General features: G+C 41.8%; 1 protein-coding gene across 5 annotated transcripts in view; it reads right to left on the bottom strand.

Annotated features, from left to right (window-relative positions):
• Nucleotides 1-1,367: 1,367 nt before the first annotated feature.
• The window catches only part of Kctd18 (potassium channel tetramerization domain containing 18), a 32,950-nt gene continuing 16,453 nt past the window's right edge, over nucleotides 1,368-17,864 (bottom strand). For 2 of the 5 annotated variants that reach the window (XM_013121132.3, XM_040753593.1), the window contains exons 3-8: nucleotides 12,645-12,870; nucleotides 11,896-12,107; nucleotides 9,247-9,440; nucleotides 8,053-8,147; nucleotides 5,173-5,275; nucleotides 1,368-2,967 (exon numbers count right to left, since the gene is read on the bottom strand). In XM_013121132.3, the coding sequence (XP_012976586.1) occupies nucleotides 2,475-2,967; nucleotides 5,173-5,275; nucleotides 8,053-8,147; nucleotides 9,247-9,440; nucleotides 11,896-12,107; nucleotides 12,645-12,801 (1,254 nt within the window). In that variant the 5' untranslated portion in view covers nucleotides 12,802-12,870 and the 3' untranslated portion in view covers nucleotides 1,368-2,474. The other 3 variants (XM_013121133.3, XM_005080893.4, XM_040753594.1) reach the window with 3 other exon arrangements.

Raw genomic sequence — 17,864 nt, 5'->3', positions numbered from 1 at the left:
GGGATGATTGAATGTGATCATTATGGTACAGTACTAACCTCATTTTCTTGATCTTTAAGAACTAGAAAAGACTTCCTTCATTATGATGCTGTTCTAAAACTAAAAAGCAGTAAATAAAATACATGGAAATACTTATACAGCAACACAACCAAAATAAATCCATTAGGTCAGCCTTCAGCTCTCTGCTTCACAACTAACCAGATTTGACCAGGAAAAACCAGTTTTCAACAAAGATTACTGGATGTGCACATTTTTCTGCAGATGAATAATGCCTACATATCTAGTCACTATAAATCACTGTCTCCTGACCCAGACATGGGAAACTACTTTTCAAACTATTTATACATCTTTTTTCCTTTTCAAGTTTTTCCTTTCTATACAGAAATGCACTAACTTCTGTCCAGTTATCCAGTCTTGTTGGAATCTCAAATATAGAGTGTTTGAAGGACAAAGAAGTAAATAAAATGTTTTTTAAAACTCCACCCCTCACCCACACATAAAAGGCAAAGGCAACATCCAAGGAACTGCACTCAAGTAATAGTCTGACAGTCCAGCATTCTGAACTTGGCCATTAACTGCTCAGATTTGTGAATGAGTATCTGCCCCCACCCCAGCCCTGCCACCCAGGACCAGCTCCAAATGCATTCTTACATTTATTTACTTTTCAGATAGTGACCTCCACCATGGCCTGTGTGGAGGTCAAAGAACACCTTGTGGAAGTTGGTTCTCTCCTTATACTGTGTGGGTTGCCACTTGGTGGTGGCAAGAGCCTTTGTCCACTAGGTCATCTCTCCTATCCATCTAATCCATTGTTCATCACATGACCCAAATGTATTCTTACAAAGATTAAATGTGTTGTATGCAGTGATTTCCTCTAAATTACTTGCTGTCATAAAAGGAGGCCGTTGACTGAATTATCCATGATGCATCTTCAAACGTTTCCTTTCTTGGTCATCATGTACAAAACACACTTTATGTACATCAGTAAAATTTTCTTATATATGAATTATATATGCAGAATATCCTAGTTCAAGTAATAAGTGTAATGTCCAAATTGGGAGCCCCAAGACATCACTCATCTTTAATTTTCAAGTTGTTTGAGTGCTCTAAAATAGCACTGGTTTTAAAGGTGACTAAATAGTTTATATACTCCAGGATGCCATTATGGATCTTCAATTAAAAGCCTTTCTACTCAGCTAAACTACCTTCTTAGAAAGGTACTAGTAGATATTTATTCAAAATTGGTTATATTATTTCATAGAGTAGCAAGACAAAAAAGTAATTTTGGAAACAGGGATAGGAATCCTAAATAAATTAGTAAGCTCTCAAACTATTGCAGTTTAAATAAGTAATCACAGAAAATGTCATATTTTTGTGGAAACGTTTTATTTATTTGAAAGGAAACACCATGAATATACCTGCCTTACTCTTTCAAAGTAATACAAGTGCATGCCCAGAATCCAAGTAAGGAGCATACTGCTCGATGAACCATCTTTAAAACGCTGAAGTACAGTGCTCACGAAGAGTAGAAATGGAGAGTCCAATTACCAAGCATAATACGTAAGAGTAAGCACATACAATTCAATGGTCATGAAAAAATAGAGGATTAATCAAAATATTTTGTTTAAAAATATGAAATTCAAGTTATGTGGAAATTGTATGCATAAAACCTAGTGTATAATCAGAAGAACTCTTCAATGGTCACTTCTAAGAACAAATTAACTTGAGTTAAAAAGTTAACCTTATTTAACTTCTCTCTTTGAAAGCACTTCAAAACTTCACTATTCAAATTAAAACACCAATTTGAACCATTCCAAAATGCATTCCACATTGCTTACCACATGCCCCCCATCCCTTTGTGGTGTGTGAAGACACATCAGCTAAAGGATCTAAGCAAGGAGCCAATCGAGGGAAGAAAACCTCCCAATCAAATGAGAGTCCAAGTCTAGTCTTTACTTTTATTCTTTCACTTCCCACTGTTCCTCTTCGGAGAATACGCAACTCTGAGCAGCTTGTGGATGCACATTCCCTCTGAGACTCTCCTGGCCACCACACAGTGTGGCCAGCACTGACCCCCCTCTCCATATGACAAGAACCTATGCCAGGCCTCAAGACCCCTGGACTACAGGAGTAACATTACAAAAGGGCCAGGTGATTCTAGTATTACTGCAACAAAAGGGGAGATGTCTCTCGTGATTACTGCTTAGTCACCTTGATATCAATTAACCATTTAAATAAAGCTTAAAATGAAAAACTAGAAAGCCAACTGCACACAGACAACCTTAGGAAAACGCAAAGTAAATAATAACCGCACCACCAAGTCTCCTCCTCTACTCCCACCCCACGGAATTCACTTTTCCTACAAGAATCCTAAACCTCCACATGGGTTTTCCCTTCTGCCGACAAGAACAGACTCACTTGTCGGAATCAGTGCACTGGAAGCTGCAGGACCGACAGGCAGTTTCCAGTCCACTTTATCCATCAGGCTGGTCTTCCCTAGTCTCAGTCCGCACACCTGAAGTGATGGAAGCCTCTGGAGAAGGCTGCTGAGGGGAGCCTGCTTGGCTCCCTGCTGAGGGGGTGGGCAAGGAAGGCCCCACACACAGTGGAGTCCTCCTCAGCTTGATCACTCGGTTGGGCGGAGACTTCTTGTCAGAGAGGAGCACCTTGGCTGCTGGTGGCTGTGTGGCTTGGTTCTCAGCACTTTGGGCTTGAGGGGAAGCAGGAGCATGCCCAGATGCTCCCGTGGCCACAGAGCACTGGGCTGCCTTTCCATAGCTGCCTCTTTGAGACCGGTTTGCTGTAGCCTGAGAGGAGATCTGGGCAGCACTGACAGGTGACACTCTCACTGAAGCTGAGTTCTTGACTTTAATTTGGGTGCTTGTGGAAGGGCCCAAAAATCTGACAGGCTTAGGACCAGCCTTACAGTTGACACCTTCATCCTCTTCATTGAGAGTTAGCAGCCGCCTGGAAACACAGAAGCACCCCTGTTTCAGCACTTGCACTTTGGAGAACCCCAAAGAACAGGTCTCCAAAGTTCACATTCAGGGCTAACAAAAAACAGCAGGAAGTTTATAGATAGCATTACAGACAGCAACCCGCCTCCTCACTCATCCCCACCAAGGTCAACTGAAAAGTAACAAGTTTACTAGATACTGGTTCCATGGCTTTACAAAATGTATCTTGAAATCATACACAATTCCACCAGTGAGTGTCTGGAGTGCTGGGTAAGAATTAGACTACATATCACTCTGTCCCCAAGAGCTCTGCTGTGCTCCACAGAATAATCAAGATTATTCAGAGCTTTAGTCCAAGAACTGCAGAGTTCACAAGCTTACTGACAAGAAAAGGTGATTCATGACCAAATAAATGCTTAAATGCTACTCTCCAACTTGAGCTTTAAGATCCCTGAGGACACAGAACGGCCTGAAGGGTTCAGGAAAGGTGCCTGTTTAACTGCTGCAATGTATTCATTCACCAGTCACCATAGCCTTGACAGCCCCTAGACATCTTGTGCCACACGTTTGGGGTCCTGCTAGAACAGCCAAGTCCATTCTAACGTCGGATAGTTTTGAATATGAAAAGTATTGAATAAATTACGAGTCCTGAACTGAGTCAACCGTACATTATAAACAGCCTAAAAAGGAAAAACACTGCCAAAATTGACCTTAAACCCGTGACAGTCACTGGTCGGTGGTGGCGCACACCTTTAATCCCAGCACTTGGGAGGCAGAGGCAGGCGGATCTCAGTGAGTTCCAGGACAGTCAGGACAGTTACACAGAGAAACTGTCTCAGAAAAAAACAAAAAAAAACAAACAAACAAAAAACCCTATGACAGTCCCACCTTCTCTGCCCTGGTTTTCCACCTGATTCCTGTCCTGAGACACTCAGCATATGGGGAACAGCGAGCTTCCATGAGCTTCCTCTCCATGGGGCGGAAAGAAGCTGCAGCACAGCACAGCGAACACTTGTCCTTGGAAACTGAATCATAATCTAGTTCTATGAATATTTCCATACATATAGCAAAGAACGCTAATATAATATACTCAACTTTCAAATGCTACTGAACACTTGAATACATCACTTTCATTGTCTGGTCTACACATCAAAAACGATGCTTCCTACAATCCCAGAGAAAAGATCCCTGACAAAGAGGGAGGTCACCATCAGTCATTCCTGTCTGCTTTGTTTCCCGTCTCTAACTGAACTCTACAACAAGGTCTCTCCAACTTGGTACAATCACCATTCCAGTAAAAGAAATCTTTTGTTGGAGGAAGCTATCAGTAGAATATACGCCAGTAACCCTGGCCTCTGCCCTAGCCACTAGCATCCACCCTCCTATAGAGCACAACCAAAAAACTCCAAACATTGCTACATATTTCAGGAGGGGAGAGTGTACAAAAAAGTCCATCCCAGTTGAGAATCACTGCTCTAGGCTTGGCATTTGCTGCTGGTTCAAATGGCAAAATAATGATAATATAATCAATGTATTTTTTTTACAAAAAATAAAATGTTGCAAAGAAATGATTACTAAAAAAATGCACCAACTTCTCTTCATTTCTTTGAACAATCCAGCGGGAAGAAGTAGGAAAGCAGATTTGAAATTCTAGTTATGAATCAAACTAAGAACAAGTGATCAAGAAACAAAAACACCTCCTGATACTATGAGTAAAACTGAGACATTAAAAAAGAAATACAATTTTACATGCACTTAAGACACAACTGAAGACATAGTCATGCAGTGAATTTAATGCTAATAATAAAATATTACCGAATAAAAATTCTATTTGTGTCAATAGAAAAGAAAAAGAAAAAGAATTCAGAATAAGGCACAGGGAATTTCAAGTACTAAACCTACAGAGACTCTTTACTATGACCAATAAATCCCGGGTTTCCCTTCTGTGGGAGGACAGCATTTCCTCCCAGTGTCCACCACTGTTCTTATAGCCACCTTCTGCTAACAAGAGCATACCTCCACAGCTAGAATATAATCCCCTACTTTTTCATAGTTTGAGTACTGTTATTTATTGAGATCATTATTTCATTGATAATGTAGCACATGCATGTAGGTGATAAGAAGCTTAATCAAGTCAAGAGTTACTCATTTCCCCTTTATGATGGCGACAAAACATATCAACTAGAGTTAAAAACAAAGTAGAATCACAGATAACCTCTTTCGGATTGGGGCCATATGACGCAGGCTTCCATGTAGAGGCCGCTCTTCCAGGGTCCAACACTCTATCAGCTCATGGGGCACACGCCAGTAGCTTACACCTTGAAGATGAAAAGATAATTAAGAGAGCCATGGGTAAACATTGTGTGTCTAAGACTGCCCAGAGGCGGTCTGCACCTTGTTCCTCTCAGATGATGAATGGAAGTGCGCACAACACGAACAGGAAGTGCTCACTGGTGGCGAGTGGAGTAAAACTCATGAGCTAGATCCAAGAAGAGCCGGCTGCAAGCCAGGGCTCTATGGTTGCCTGGCCTAGAAAGTGGCTCACCGTATGTTCATGTGACTGAGTGTATGCTGGTTAAGGGCACAGGTTCTGACCCAGTGTCTAAATCCCACTCTGTCACTTACTAATGTGACCTTGGGAAAAGTTTTCCTCACCCTAATTATCACAGTATGTACTCCACATGGAAGCCGTGATCATCAGACGTGAAATGCTCAAAACAGGTTAAGCACTCTGAAAACCTTCTGGGCTTTACAAACAGTTGCAGCATTAGTTATAGGTGTAAAGGACGTGAACATTGGTGGGTACACACCACTGCTTTGCCTACCGCATTGGTCACCAGACATGGCTCAGTAGTTAACAGCACTTGCTGCTCTTGAAGGGGACTGTAGCAAGTTCACAGCACCCATGTCAAATGGCTCACAAATTCCTGGAACACCAGTGCCAGGAATCTCAGGACCCCTTCTGGCCTCTGCAGATACTTGCACATGTGTGGGAATACATACAAATAAAAAAAAAAAAACTTTAAACAAGAACAATCTGATACACTTTTGAGTCAAAGCTTAAAAGTGTATCCTCACGAGCCTCTAAGTAAAAGAAGCCAGGTGTAAAAGGCCACATATTTTATGATCCACTTATATGAAATATCCAGAACAGGTAAGTCCACTTTGACAGAAAAAGGACTGGGGGTGGGAGGGGCTGCAAGAGAAGGTAGAGAGGAGAGCAAGGGGGGTTCCTGAGATGATGAGAATGTTTGGAACTGCACAGCTGGTTATATGCAGCAAATGCCACTGATCCACACACATGTTAAACCAGTTCATTCTATATCATGTGACTTCAATAAAAAAACACACAAAAATTATATACACAAAAACATACTTAAAAAATAATCTTCAATAAAAAATTGTGTTTTTTTTTTTTTTTTTTTACAGTAATAGCTCTCAGGTCCCCAGAATGAGATCAGTGTCTTTTTTAATCATTAAAGTTCTGGTAAACATAACTACCTTAGTAAATTGGGCATATAACATTTTATATATAACAGATATACCTAATACTCAAGAAATCAACGGCCCTCATTAAGGCCAACACTGAAACTATTTGACTACCATTTCCAAACATATATTCTGCTACAAAAGTATTCCTAAACTTGTCTAATAAGTTTGCCTGACTTTTCAAGTCACATTTATCACAAAATTTACATGAAATAAAATGTACTTTTTTAAGGGACACAGTTCAATGAATTTTGACATTGCATAGTCATTCATCTGTCATGACTAGAAGTTTCCTAATACCACTTCCGAGTCGGTGCTTCCCCTCCTAGCTTTGTCTTCTCCCCAATGTCATATAAATGAGTCATAGAATAGCCACACTTGTGGTTTCTTTAATGTACTTTACCAAGATGTATCCACATTGATATATAGATAACCATGGCGTGTGCCTGTAGATTACTGCTCAATAGAGTTCTCTTGTGTGGATGTGTCACTGCAACTAGTTTAAGGACTTATTTTAACACTGGTGTTCTGAGACAGCTTACTGCTACACAGTCCAGCAGGCTGGGCCTGATCTGGCAAGCCTCCCGCCTTTGCCTCCTAGAGCTGGGATGACAGGCTGGAGTTACCAAGCTCAACTATAACCCTTTCTTTCCTACTTATAAGTGATTCACATTCATTGTACATAACCTGGAAAATCTAGAAAAGTAGACACACGAAAATCAAGGGTGGGGACACAGCTTAGTCGGTAAAGTGCTTATTATAAACATGAGGCCCCTAGGTTTGATCCCCAGAACCAACACCCAAAACAGAAAATCAAAATCACTCCTTAACCTTGAACTCAGTGAGCCTCCTGCCTCAGCCTCCTCAGTACTGAGTGTACAGGAATGAGTCACATGTCCAGTCAATTCCAGTCTTTGTTCTTTTGTTTGCTCTCTTTTTTGTTAACATTTACTTTAATTTGTGTGAACATGGACATGGCCCAGTCTACACCAGGGGTCAGAGAACAGTTACAGGAGTTTTCTCTCCTTCCACCATGTGGCTTCTAGGAATTTAACGTGGGTCATCTGGCTTAGTGAAAAGCACGAGCCTCCTTGCTTACATCTTATGCTCAGGTTAGAAGCACACTTCTTAGAGTGCTGCCAGCTACACCACAGGTCTAAATAAACTCTTATTTAATTAAGTAAGACAACTAACAGGACCGTCCTTGATGTCACTGAATTATAAATAGATAATAATATCTAGCAACTCATGCATGGGGGTAAAGACTTGAAAGCAAACTGCCTCTATATCACCTTATGGTGACAGACATCTGACACAATAAAAAGTGTACTCCTAGAATGAGAGGGGGCGAAGTAAGAGGGATGGACAAAACAAGGGATATAGAGGAAGAGAGATGCAGCATTTACTCTTACTTTGTGTTTGGGATTGATGGTGACACAAGCCTATAATCCCAGCACTTAAGAGGCAGAGCAGGAGGATAGTCTCAAGCCCCAGGGCAGCCTGAGCTACAACGGAAGACCTTGATTCAGAGAGAGAGGGACGAAGGGAGGGAGGGAGAGAGAGAGAAGCACACCTGTGTCCATGAAACAAAAGAACTGTACTGTACCTTTTCCTTCCCAGGCATCAAAGGCATCCATCATTTTCTTCAGCTCGGCTACTGAGTAATAGCTCCAAATGTACTGAACATTATTTCCTGCCTCTCTAGAAACATGGCAAACATGTAATGAAAATCTATTTCTATATGAATGTGTCTATTTATATCCAGCAAGCATATGCTCAATAAATACTAGATAATCAAGTTAAAAAATATCTAAGCACAAGTCATTCCTCTATGACCCTAAGCTTAGGTGTGCACTCATTAATTACATCACAGTCTAATAATAAATTGGATCTCCTTTTCATGGTAGTATCTGTCAATTCCACAACATGAAAATATATCAATCTATTTTTAAAACATCTTAAAAATTTTACATATATACATATATATCTGGGCATAGTGGTTCAAGCCTTTAAACCCAGCACTTTGGAGGCAGAGGCAAGCAGATCTCTGCATCCCAGGCTATCTTGTCTCAAAAACAAACAAACAAACAAAAAACCAATGAAGCAAAACCAGCTAACTCTATTTAGAAAAGATCTAACTTTACGCCATTTTCCTTGCTTCATACCAAGTGCTTGGACAGTTTATGCAGAAATACTATTGCCTGGAAAGGATTCAGAAATGACAGTACTTCCTGTCACCTGAAGGCAAGCTTATGTGGCTATGGATTAGTACTAGTGTGTGACCCACTTCACTCTCCCGCGGAACATATATAAGATAGAAAATATGTTAAGTGACTTTACCAGTACAAGTAATATTATAGGGTCATAATAAGATGGCAACTTGTAAGAATTTAACATGTCCAAATAATAGAAGCCAAACCCTGAAAGGGACAGGCACAGCATGCAGTCTGACCCTGGGTCACTCAGTGGGCCTGGTGACCCTAGGCTAACTCTTTGGCCCACACTGTGGTTAGGGGAGATATTGGGCACATGACTTCTTCCTTTCAGCTCTATAAAGGCCTATCATGGGACTTGAGAACCACCGTACTCGATCCTGCAAAAGGCCTAGGGCTGAAGTCTCTGCAAAGGGTATAATGCTCACCTGCTCCAGAGACGCCCATCCCACAGCTCTGAGGGCTCTGTGCCAAGCCCACAGCTTCTTGTCATCAAGCATGGTATTTCATACAATCACAATTCTTAAAATGGTTAAAAGATGCCAAGATTTTATGTTGTTCTTTTCCACATTTAAATCTGAACATACCTTTTGAAGATACTTTTACTGTGAATTCTTCCTCCCAGTTGCTTGTCAATGGCATCTGTGCCATCAGCTTTTGTAGCATAGACACCAATAATTCTACTTTCACAGCTTGCACCAGATGTGTTCAGATAGTGGAGAACCCAAACTGTTGGTTTATTGCAAACCAAACCATATGAATCACAGAAGTCTGTTAAAGCCTAAAGCAAATACATATATATAAATTTAGATTTAATTATGGAACAAAAGATAAATGTGCTATATTACTTTCAAGTAAAGCTAAAATTTGAGCTGATCATAAAGAGAAATAAAATGATTATAAATTTTAACTTAGTCTATAAACATAATTGTTATGAATTAATTGGAGGGAGGGTTTTTTTCTTTGTAACAACAACAAAAATCTTAACAACTCTTCATTTAGAGAAAATACTTTTCCAAACAGAATTTCTCTTTTATCTCTTCTTCTGGCTTGCCATCATCACTTTTAATTTTACAATCTTCATATAATAATTAAAAGTTAGATCTCTACTTTCCTCATTAGAATATTTTCTCAAACTTCTCACTTAGCTTCCATTTTTCAGCAGGTCCTCATTTTTAACTCCAAATTCCAACTGTGAACTAATCAAATGAACTTGCTCTTCTGCACTACAAGGTAGCTACTGGGTGAGGTCACCTGGCATTTACATACTTAGGTCATGCATTCATTTACTTGCAGAGTAAGTACCCACTGTCTGCTGAGCACCCTTAGGTCCTGCAGTGAAGAAGAGAGCCAGGCCAAATACTCCGGGTTCATAGCCAATACAGCAGATAAACACAGCCAAGCTCTCAGCACACCACATACTAAGTCTGGCCATGACCACACAAGGAGCACAGGACAAGGGACTCCTCTTAGTACTGTGACAGCAGCCTCACTGAGAGAAATGGCACTGCTGATTTAAACACATCCAGGATATGCAGCTTAGTCTGACAGATCCTTAGTGTCTGGGAGAGCAGGTAACATGAAGATGACATCTACCACATGTCACCTCTCACCTACTGCTTACCTACTCAGTCATGAAGCCAGGGTCTGTAAAGGGAAGCCTTTCCTTGAGAGAAGCCTTCCCGCCAGCCTGATTCCAGAGCCACATTGAGTCCCAAATAAACACACAGGAGGCTATATTAATTATGAAGCTGTTTGCCTTGCTTGTTTCTTACTGGCTAGCTCTGACTTAAGTAATTACCCCATAATTGTTAATCTAAGCATTTCTCTTACCAGAGAACTTTCCGGGCTTCCTACCCCATGGCGTTACATCTCGACTCTCTGTGTTTCTCCTTCCCAGAGTCCTCCTGGACTCCTAGTCCCACCTATCTTGGTTCCCTATTGGCCAACAGTGCTTTATTGACAAATACACAGGACTTCCCCCATCAAGGGTCCTCACATGGCTTGCACTTTCATTTAATCCTGCAAAATAACTCCTCTGTTGATCTATAATATTATGTGTGCACCTATAAGAATTCCAAACTATACTAGAAACTGTTTTAGGGCAAGAACTGGATTCTAATTTCTTGGTGCTCCACAGAGCCCCCTTTACAATGCCATGCATGCCACAACATTTGAAATAAATGGGTTTTGACTGCTGGAATACATGCAGGCACAAAAACTGTAGAGCTGGGACTCAGAAGACAATGCTCACCCTCTCTAATCTTCCAGCAAGTCTTTTTTTGGCCTTTTCTACCATTTGGTTAAGTAGCATTATCAAGACTATCACTTGGCAATTAAATGTATGAAACATCAATAGCAGAATTCATAAACCCATGCAAATGCCTAAAGGGGATTTTGTGCTGCACTCCTAATAACCAGTCATCCATCAGTTTGCTTCCTGAACTGATATCAAAATCTAAAGCTCAAATCAGTTCATATCAATTTTCAGGATCAACAACTGACAACAGAAATAATTATGTGGTAAATAGCAACAAATACAATAGCCATTAATAGGACATAGATAACAAGGCTCTTCAAGTCATGTAAAGATCTTTAAAATGTGATAGAAAATAAAAATGTCTTTAAAAAATATTTGCTGGTCTCAAAGTGAACTAAGCATGTCTCTTAATATGACAAACTGCTACACTCACGAAGTCAGGTAAGAGTTTATTATTTAGCAGTCCAATTCTTTAAAAAAAAAAACAAGTTACCTTAGTAAATAAAATAATACCATCATACCTTCATTAATGATAGTATTTCTCTAATTTAAAAAGAGCTTCAGAAACCAAGTGTAGTGGTGTGTACCTTTAATCCCAGCACTCAGGAAGCAGAGGCAGATGGATCTTTGTGAGTTCAAGGCCAGTCTAGTCTATAAAACCAGTTCTAGGCCAGCCAGGGCTACATAGTGAGACCTTGTCTCAAAATAAAAACAACAATAATTTCAGAAGAATAGTTCTGTTAAAAAGAATCAAATATATTATATCTTCAGATAGGTACATAAACTTAATAAAGTTTTTTTTTCCCCTAGAATTAACTTTGGCCTTTAAACATGAGTAGGAATAATTAAGAAACATATTCAAAATGATTACAAACTGCTTCATGCTTGGTATATGTGACATCACAAACTATGCAAAATAACATACTGCTTTGTGCATAATAAATACGTATTTTAAAACTTGAGAAAATGCCAAGACCTTTTTAAGTTCTATATTTGACCTTAAAGAATATGTCTCCATTTCATTGGCCAAGTGGTCAGACAAGCTGTATGGATAAGGGATGCCAAAATAATCAGCCTCTTCTTGCAAGGCAGTTCGAGTCTGCTCATCCGAGGGGATCTGAACTTCTCCGTGGAGATAATCCAAAATGTATTTAAATAGCTGTCCATCACGGTCAATAATGCACGCCCCTAGAAAAGAGTTCCAAGACAATTGTGCAGAGTCATCAGTTTTGGTTCTCTGCTACTGAATGACCCACAATCTGAACCCTCCATTTTCAATCATACACACTAGCTCACACAAAAGCACATGGCAACACTGACTCTGCAACAGCTGCTCTGTCAGCTATGAGGGGAGCTGCTTCTCTGGGGAAACACTTTCTTCCTTGAAGAGCACAGAGAAAAGCTATTATACAGTCAGCTTCCATCCATCGCCCACAATGTCACATGAAAGGAACAACTTTCAAAACACAGTGATCCATAATTAGGTCCTGGTCTGCCTTTATACCATCTCACTTCTTTGTCAACATACAGCAGCAGCACCATAGACTTTAGAAAATACTATTTAATTTCTCTACATACTTAACGAATCCCAGTACAGTCCTAATGAGGTCAGTAATTAGGAGGCTAGTATATGTTCCAATGCAATGAAGAAAATCAAAAGGAATTTAAAATCGATCCCCACTTGAATGAACATTCACACCAATGCTCCAGGCTTCAAACATTTACCGGATTCATCTGTTTTCAGAGGGAAGCGCCCACTAAACATGGATGCCAGCATAGAACCCTCAAAGCGGCACAGAGACTCTCGCCGGGCTGTGTAAATGCAGCCACCCACATTCAGCCGAAGAATGTCTAGTAGGCCTTCTGCTCTGTGGTCGGCCATGTTTCCTTGGACTCCTGGAGTTTTGCTGTAAACTTTCAGAAACTTTGAAACAATTGCAGTCCCAGACCTCTGTAAAAACAAAGGACAAATATCACTGATCTTGCTGAAAATAAATGGATATGATAAACATATTTTAATATTATGTTTTGTGAGATATGAAAGACATCTGCAATACGCTAAGTTGGGAAAATTTGTATCTGAGGATTTATAAATATCCAAGAATTATAAAGCACAGTAGATAAAATGACTAAAGAATTATACAAGATAATACATAGTCAGGCACATGAAAAGCAAAGGCAAGACGTGCTTGTAATCTTTGGCACTGATACGTTTTTTAACAAGTCTGAAGGAACCATCTAGACTGAAGAGAACAGCGTGTAATACGGGGAACCACAGGGCTTTACCAATTACAATCACTGGGTTCTTGGGTGAATCACTTATCTTCATTTTCTTGTTGTCTCAAATATAAAATGGGGGCGGCAATGGCTTAAAGATCTCCAGAGAAATAATTAGGGTGACACATAAAACACATATTGCACAGACTACGTATACAGCAAATGATAAATTATACATGACGATACAAAATTTCCCATAGAGTCTACACTGAGAAACTTGAGACAAACTTTGGAGACTAAGGAAACAGAATTAACTGCCGATAACTGTAATCCTTAAACTGTAGTTTATTATACAACTAAGTAATATATCATTTATTAACTGGGATCAAAGTTTATTTATATCAAGAGCTAGAGGGATGGCCCACGGTTGAGAGCACAGGGCTATTCTTACAGAAAGCCTAGGCTCAATTCCCAGCACCACATGGCTCACAACTGCCTGTAACTCCAGTTTCAAGGGATCTGATACCCTCCTCTGGCCTCTGTGGTCACATGGTACGCAGACAGATATAGACTCAGGCAAAATACCCACAAACACAAAAATAAACAAAATGTCCAAAAATGAGTTCTATCTATACAGGTAGCCAGATTGCTCTAGATTGCTTGTCAGTCATCCAGTTCTTTCATTCTAAAGTGGCCAAAGCTTTGGGGAAGTTTGTTGTTGGTGTTTTGTTTTTGTTTTTTGTATCTTTATCCAGTCTGAAGATTGTTAACAAATGAATGTGGTTCTCTACGAAATCTGAAATGGGCTGGAAACATACTGTCACCACTGACAACCTGCAGTATCTAAACTTCTATAGCAACTCTTTAAAGGATTGCCAAACTCAACTATATCCACAGCAATTCATTTTTACTAACCCATCAACTGAAATCCTTCCCCGGAGGCACCAACTTCACATTAAAATCTGAGGAAGGCCGACAAAAACCATTAGGAATCAACAAGGTTCAGTCTTCCAAAACCACCTACTGATGTGGCCTCTTGCTGCCTCAAAGTCCTGGAGTAGCATTCCAACCAGTCAAAAGGCATGGGACAGAGTGGGTTCACCGTCCGAAGTTACCTGTTCCCTAGAGTTCTAGTTTCATGTTCCTATACAAGCCTCATTTCTTGCAAGATCTTTCCCGTGCAGAGTTAGAATCCTTGCACAAACTCTGATTTTATTCCATGTGTTTAATCTCTACTTCTTCCCCCTCCCCACTCCTACCCTAAGCTCAAGAAAAGGAAGGGCAGTGTTGTTCTCAGCAATTCCCATTTACTGAATGCCTACTGTGTACCAGACACTGTGAAGAGAACTAGACAGACATTACCTAATTCACAGAAAAAAACGTTAGCATACAAGAATTATTGTCCCTACTGACAGATGAGAACTGGGGCAAAAAAAGAGAAAAATCACTGGTGTGTGCGATGTCCACACAAACTTGCCTGTTAGTGAGCCATGGAGCCTGTCATAACCCAGGGCAGCCAGGCAAACCTGAGGGGCCAGCTTCAGGTTGTCATGGACGCACCCACAGACCATCCCCGATTAACCCAGTTCCACCTCTCGGGCTCCTGGTTTAGGCCCTTCACTCACATCAGCAGCCATCTGGGGACCCCAGCCCCTGTGACTGAGGCCTCATGCTGTGTGAAGGCAGGGCTCCCTCAAGGCCATCTGCACCAAACCGTCGAGGATGTCTGCTGAAGAGGCAGACTCCCCGGCCACAGCAGGCTCTGATTCAGGAGTCTGAGAGGCGGGGATCGGCGTGCCGGCACTCCACTTTGAGAAACACAGTTCAAGGGGCTCACACTGCTCCGCCCCAGCCGGACAAAACCCAGAAGGGCAGGCAGGCAGGCGAGGGAGCGGGCGGGCGGGGATCACCGGGCCCCGCCGGGGGTCTTTCTGGGCCGGCAGACCCCAATTCGGTCCACGCAGGCGCCTGCATTCCGAGGCGCCCGGGTCATGAGAGCGGCCGGGACGCCCCCAAGGCTTCGGGCCCGCCACCCACCCGGCGCCCGGCTCCTCCGCACCGGCAGGCGGAGTGGCGACTGCCTACTGACCTGCGGCCGCCAGGCCCTCGGCGCAGCCGCCCGACGCCGCGGGGCCGGACGCGGAAGTAAGCCGGCGCCCACTCGGATGCTCCGCGACTAGTAGAGCGGAGCGACCCACGGCGCCCCCGTGCGGTCCCGACGCGTAGTGCGTCAAAAGGGGAAGGAGGCCTCGCCCCGGGTACGCCCCGCCCCCGTACGGTGATGACCACACCCCCAAGCGCCTTCCGGAAAGAAGGAGTCTGGATCCCTCCTAGGTCTTCCTGTCATAGAAAAGGTTGTCTTCCAGCCCTGGGGAAAAGCTGCTCCGATCATAAATATGTAACTTGGGAATATCCATTGGCAGATTTTGTGGCTTTTTCCACACAGTATTCTTTTTGGCTGTGACAGCTCTGAAAGGTGGTAGTTGGTTTCTAGAAATATTTTTTTATTAGATCTTTGGAAATTTCACACGTCACCCTAGGACGGTAGTTTTATTCTTGTTACAGGAAGGAAAACTGATGAGAGGGAAGCAACCATTCATTCAATATTCTTGCACACCTGGCTCTGCATTAAGTCCCTTGCCGAACTATTTAATATCTTCTTAATAAACTCCACAAAAGTCCTTTCATCTTCCAACTGCACCCTTTTGGGCAAGGAACAAGGTGTTTCGAGATGAATGGGACAGTCCTGTTTGCCGAGCACTCCACCAAATCCAGACTGAGATCTTCAATTCTGCTTAGGAAAGAGGCCATTGAGAAGTAAGGCTGCTGTCCCTCAGCAGGAAGCATCTTGGGAGACAGGGAAGGATAGGGACCAGACACTGAGAATGTAGCACTGGTCAAGACAGTGTCACTAGTTTACATTCTAGTATTTTCCATCACTATGACCAACACCTGACAGAAACAACGGGGCTGGGGTTGGGGGAGATTTGGGGTGAGATTCAAAGGTGTCAGCTTGTCGTGGCAGGGAAAAACAGTGCACATCATGGAGTAGGAAAACAAAGGTTGTTCTGCTGGTGGCTTGGCTTTCCTTTCACTCTTTTATTCTACCAGGGGACCCAACCCATAGTATGACGCCACCACATTCAAAGTGAGTCTTTCCAGAACGCTTACTCCTCTCTTGCTGTGTCCACATAGACACATACATAGGTTTGCATCACCAATCATCGTAGGAAAAAAATTCTGAAAGTATTTTAATCACTTTAAGCATACCTGATCAACTCTGCTAATGTGGTCTGAAAGCAGACATAGACAATGCGAAAATGAATGTTATTGCAGTCCAGTTTTATATAGAAAGTGAAATTAAAATTTCTTATTGCACAGGTTAAGAAATATTCTTCAAAATGTGCAAGTTTTTCTGTAACACTAGTATGTGATATCTATTCTTACATCACGGGCTATAGAAAACCAAAATGGCTGCTTTGGGTCATCACTTGCCTTCTTTTAAGTGGGAGAAACAGATGCTAATCAAAATAGTTACGAATTTAATGCTATTTTGAGTGATAGCTGCCTCAGAGCAGAATCAGGGCAATGTTGGGTTGAGATGAAACCCTGAATGGAGATTCCGTTGCGGATATGGGGAGCTTTAAGCTGAAAACTAAAAATGAGAATGGGTTCGCTTTCTGAAGAGACTCAGTAATTATATTTTAGGGACGGGAGATTGCAATGAAAGTCATCGGGGCACAAAAGAACTTAGAAATGTGTAGAGAGAAGGAACCAGTGTCTCTGAAGCTGGCTGGGTACTGGGACACAGGGAAATGTGGGAGAGACAAAGTTGAAGAGTTAGTTAGGAGTTTTTATTGTTTTGAAAGAAGGTTCTGCTATGTAGATCAGGCTAGCCTGGAGTCCGTTATCCTCCTGCTGACTGGTGGGATTTCAGGCATGCGCAGCAGAACCAACCCATCATAGAAGTCACAATTTAAAACATCTGTGGCCATAGTAAGGGTTTAAATCATAGTTTGAGCATAATGGGGAACCATTAACAAGGCTTAAGCAGGGAAGTAACATTGTGAGCATGTGTGTGTGTGTACTGAAATGAGAATAAACTGGAAAGGTATAAAATTGAAGCAATCAACTGTTGTAATAATCTAGAGGAGAAATGTAGTAGCTTCTACTGGACTCATGATGGTTACAGAGGAAAGTGGATAGCTCATGCATGTAATGTACTTAAGAAAAAGAAAGGACATGGAATCTACTAGTGAATCAACCATGCTGTTTTAGTTCAGCTCCACTGGGCAAGCATCAGACAACAGGATCAGATTAGGTGTGCAAGAGACTTACTGAGGAGGGAAGAATAGGAAGGCATCCGAGAGGAACTGAGAGAGATTAAACTGGCTGCAAGTGTGATCCCTGCAGAGACCAGGAAAGGGCAGCACTTGTGCAACTCTAAGAAAGCTTCAAACTGGACATGGTGGCTCCCACGTGTGAACACTGATTTGGGGAGACTGAGAAAAAAAACTATCATTAAGTTTGATAAGTCAGCCTTAACTACATACTAAGTTATAGGTCAAGCTGGGCTATGGTGTGAGACCAAATAAGAGCATTTCAAAGAAACCAGTAGAAGCCTTCGAACCACAAGAGTCCAAAGTCTCCAAAGCCCAAGTTTGCCTTAGTGTCCCCGCTACATTCAACTGCCAGCAGGGGGCATCTGAAGGAAGTATTACAGCTTTT

The sequence above is a fragment of the Mesocricetus auratus genome, unplaced genomic scaffold (assembly GCF_017639785.1).
Source record: "Mesocricetus auratus isolate SY011 unplaced genomic scaffold, BCM_Maur_2.0 Super-Scaffold_100010, whole genome shotgun sequence".
NCBI classification, from domain to species: Eukaryota; Metazoa; Chordata; class Mammalia; order Rodentia; family Cricetidae; genus Mesocricetus; species Mesocricetus auratus.
Note: the sequence above shows the minus strand (reverse complement) of the source record. Positions and strands in the feature narration are given on the sequence as shown.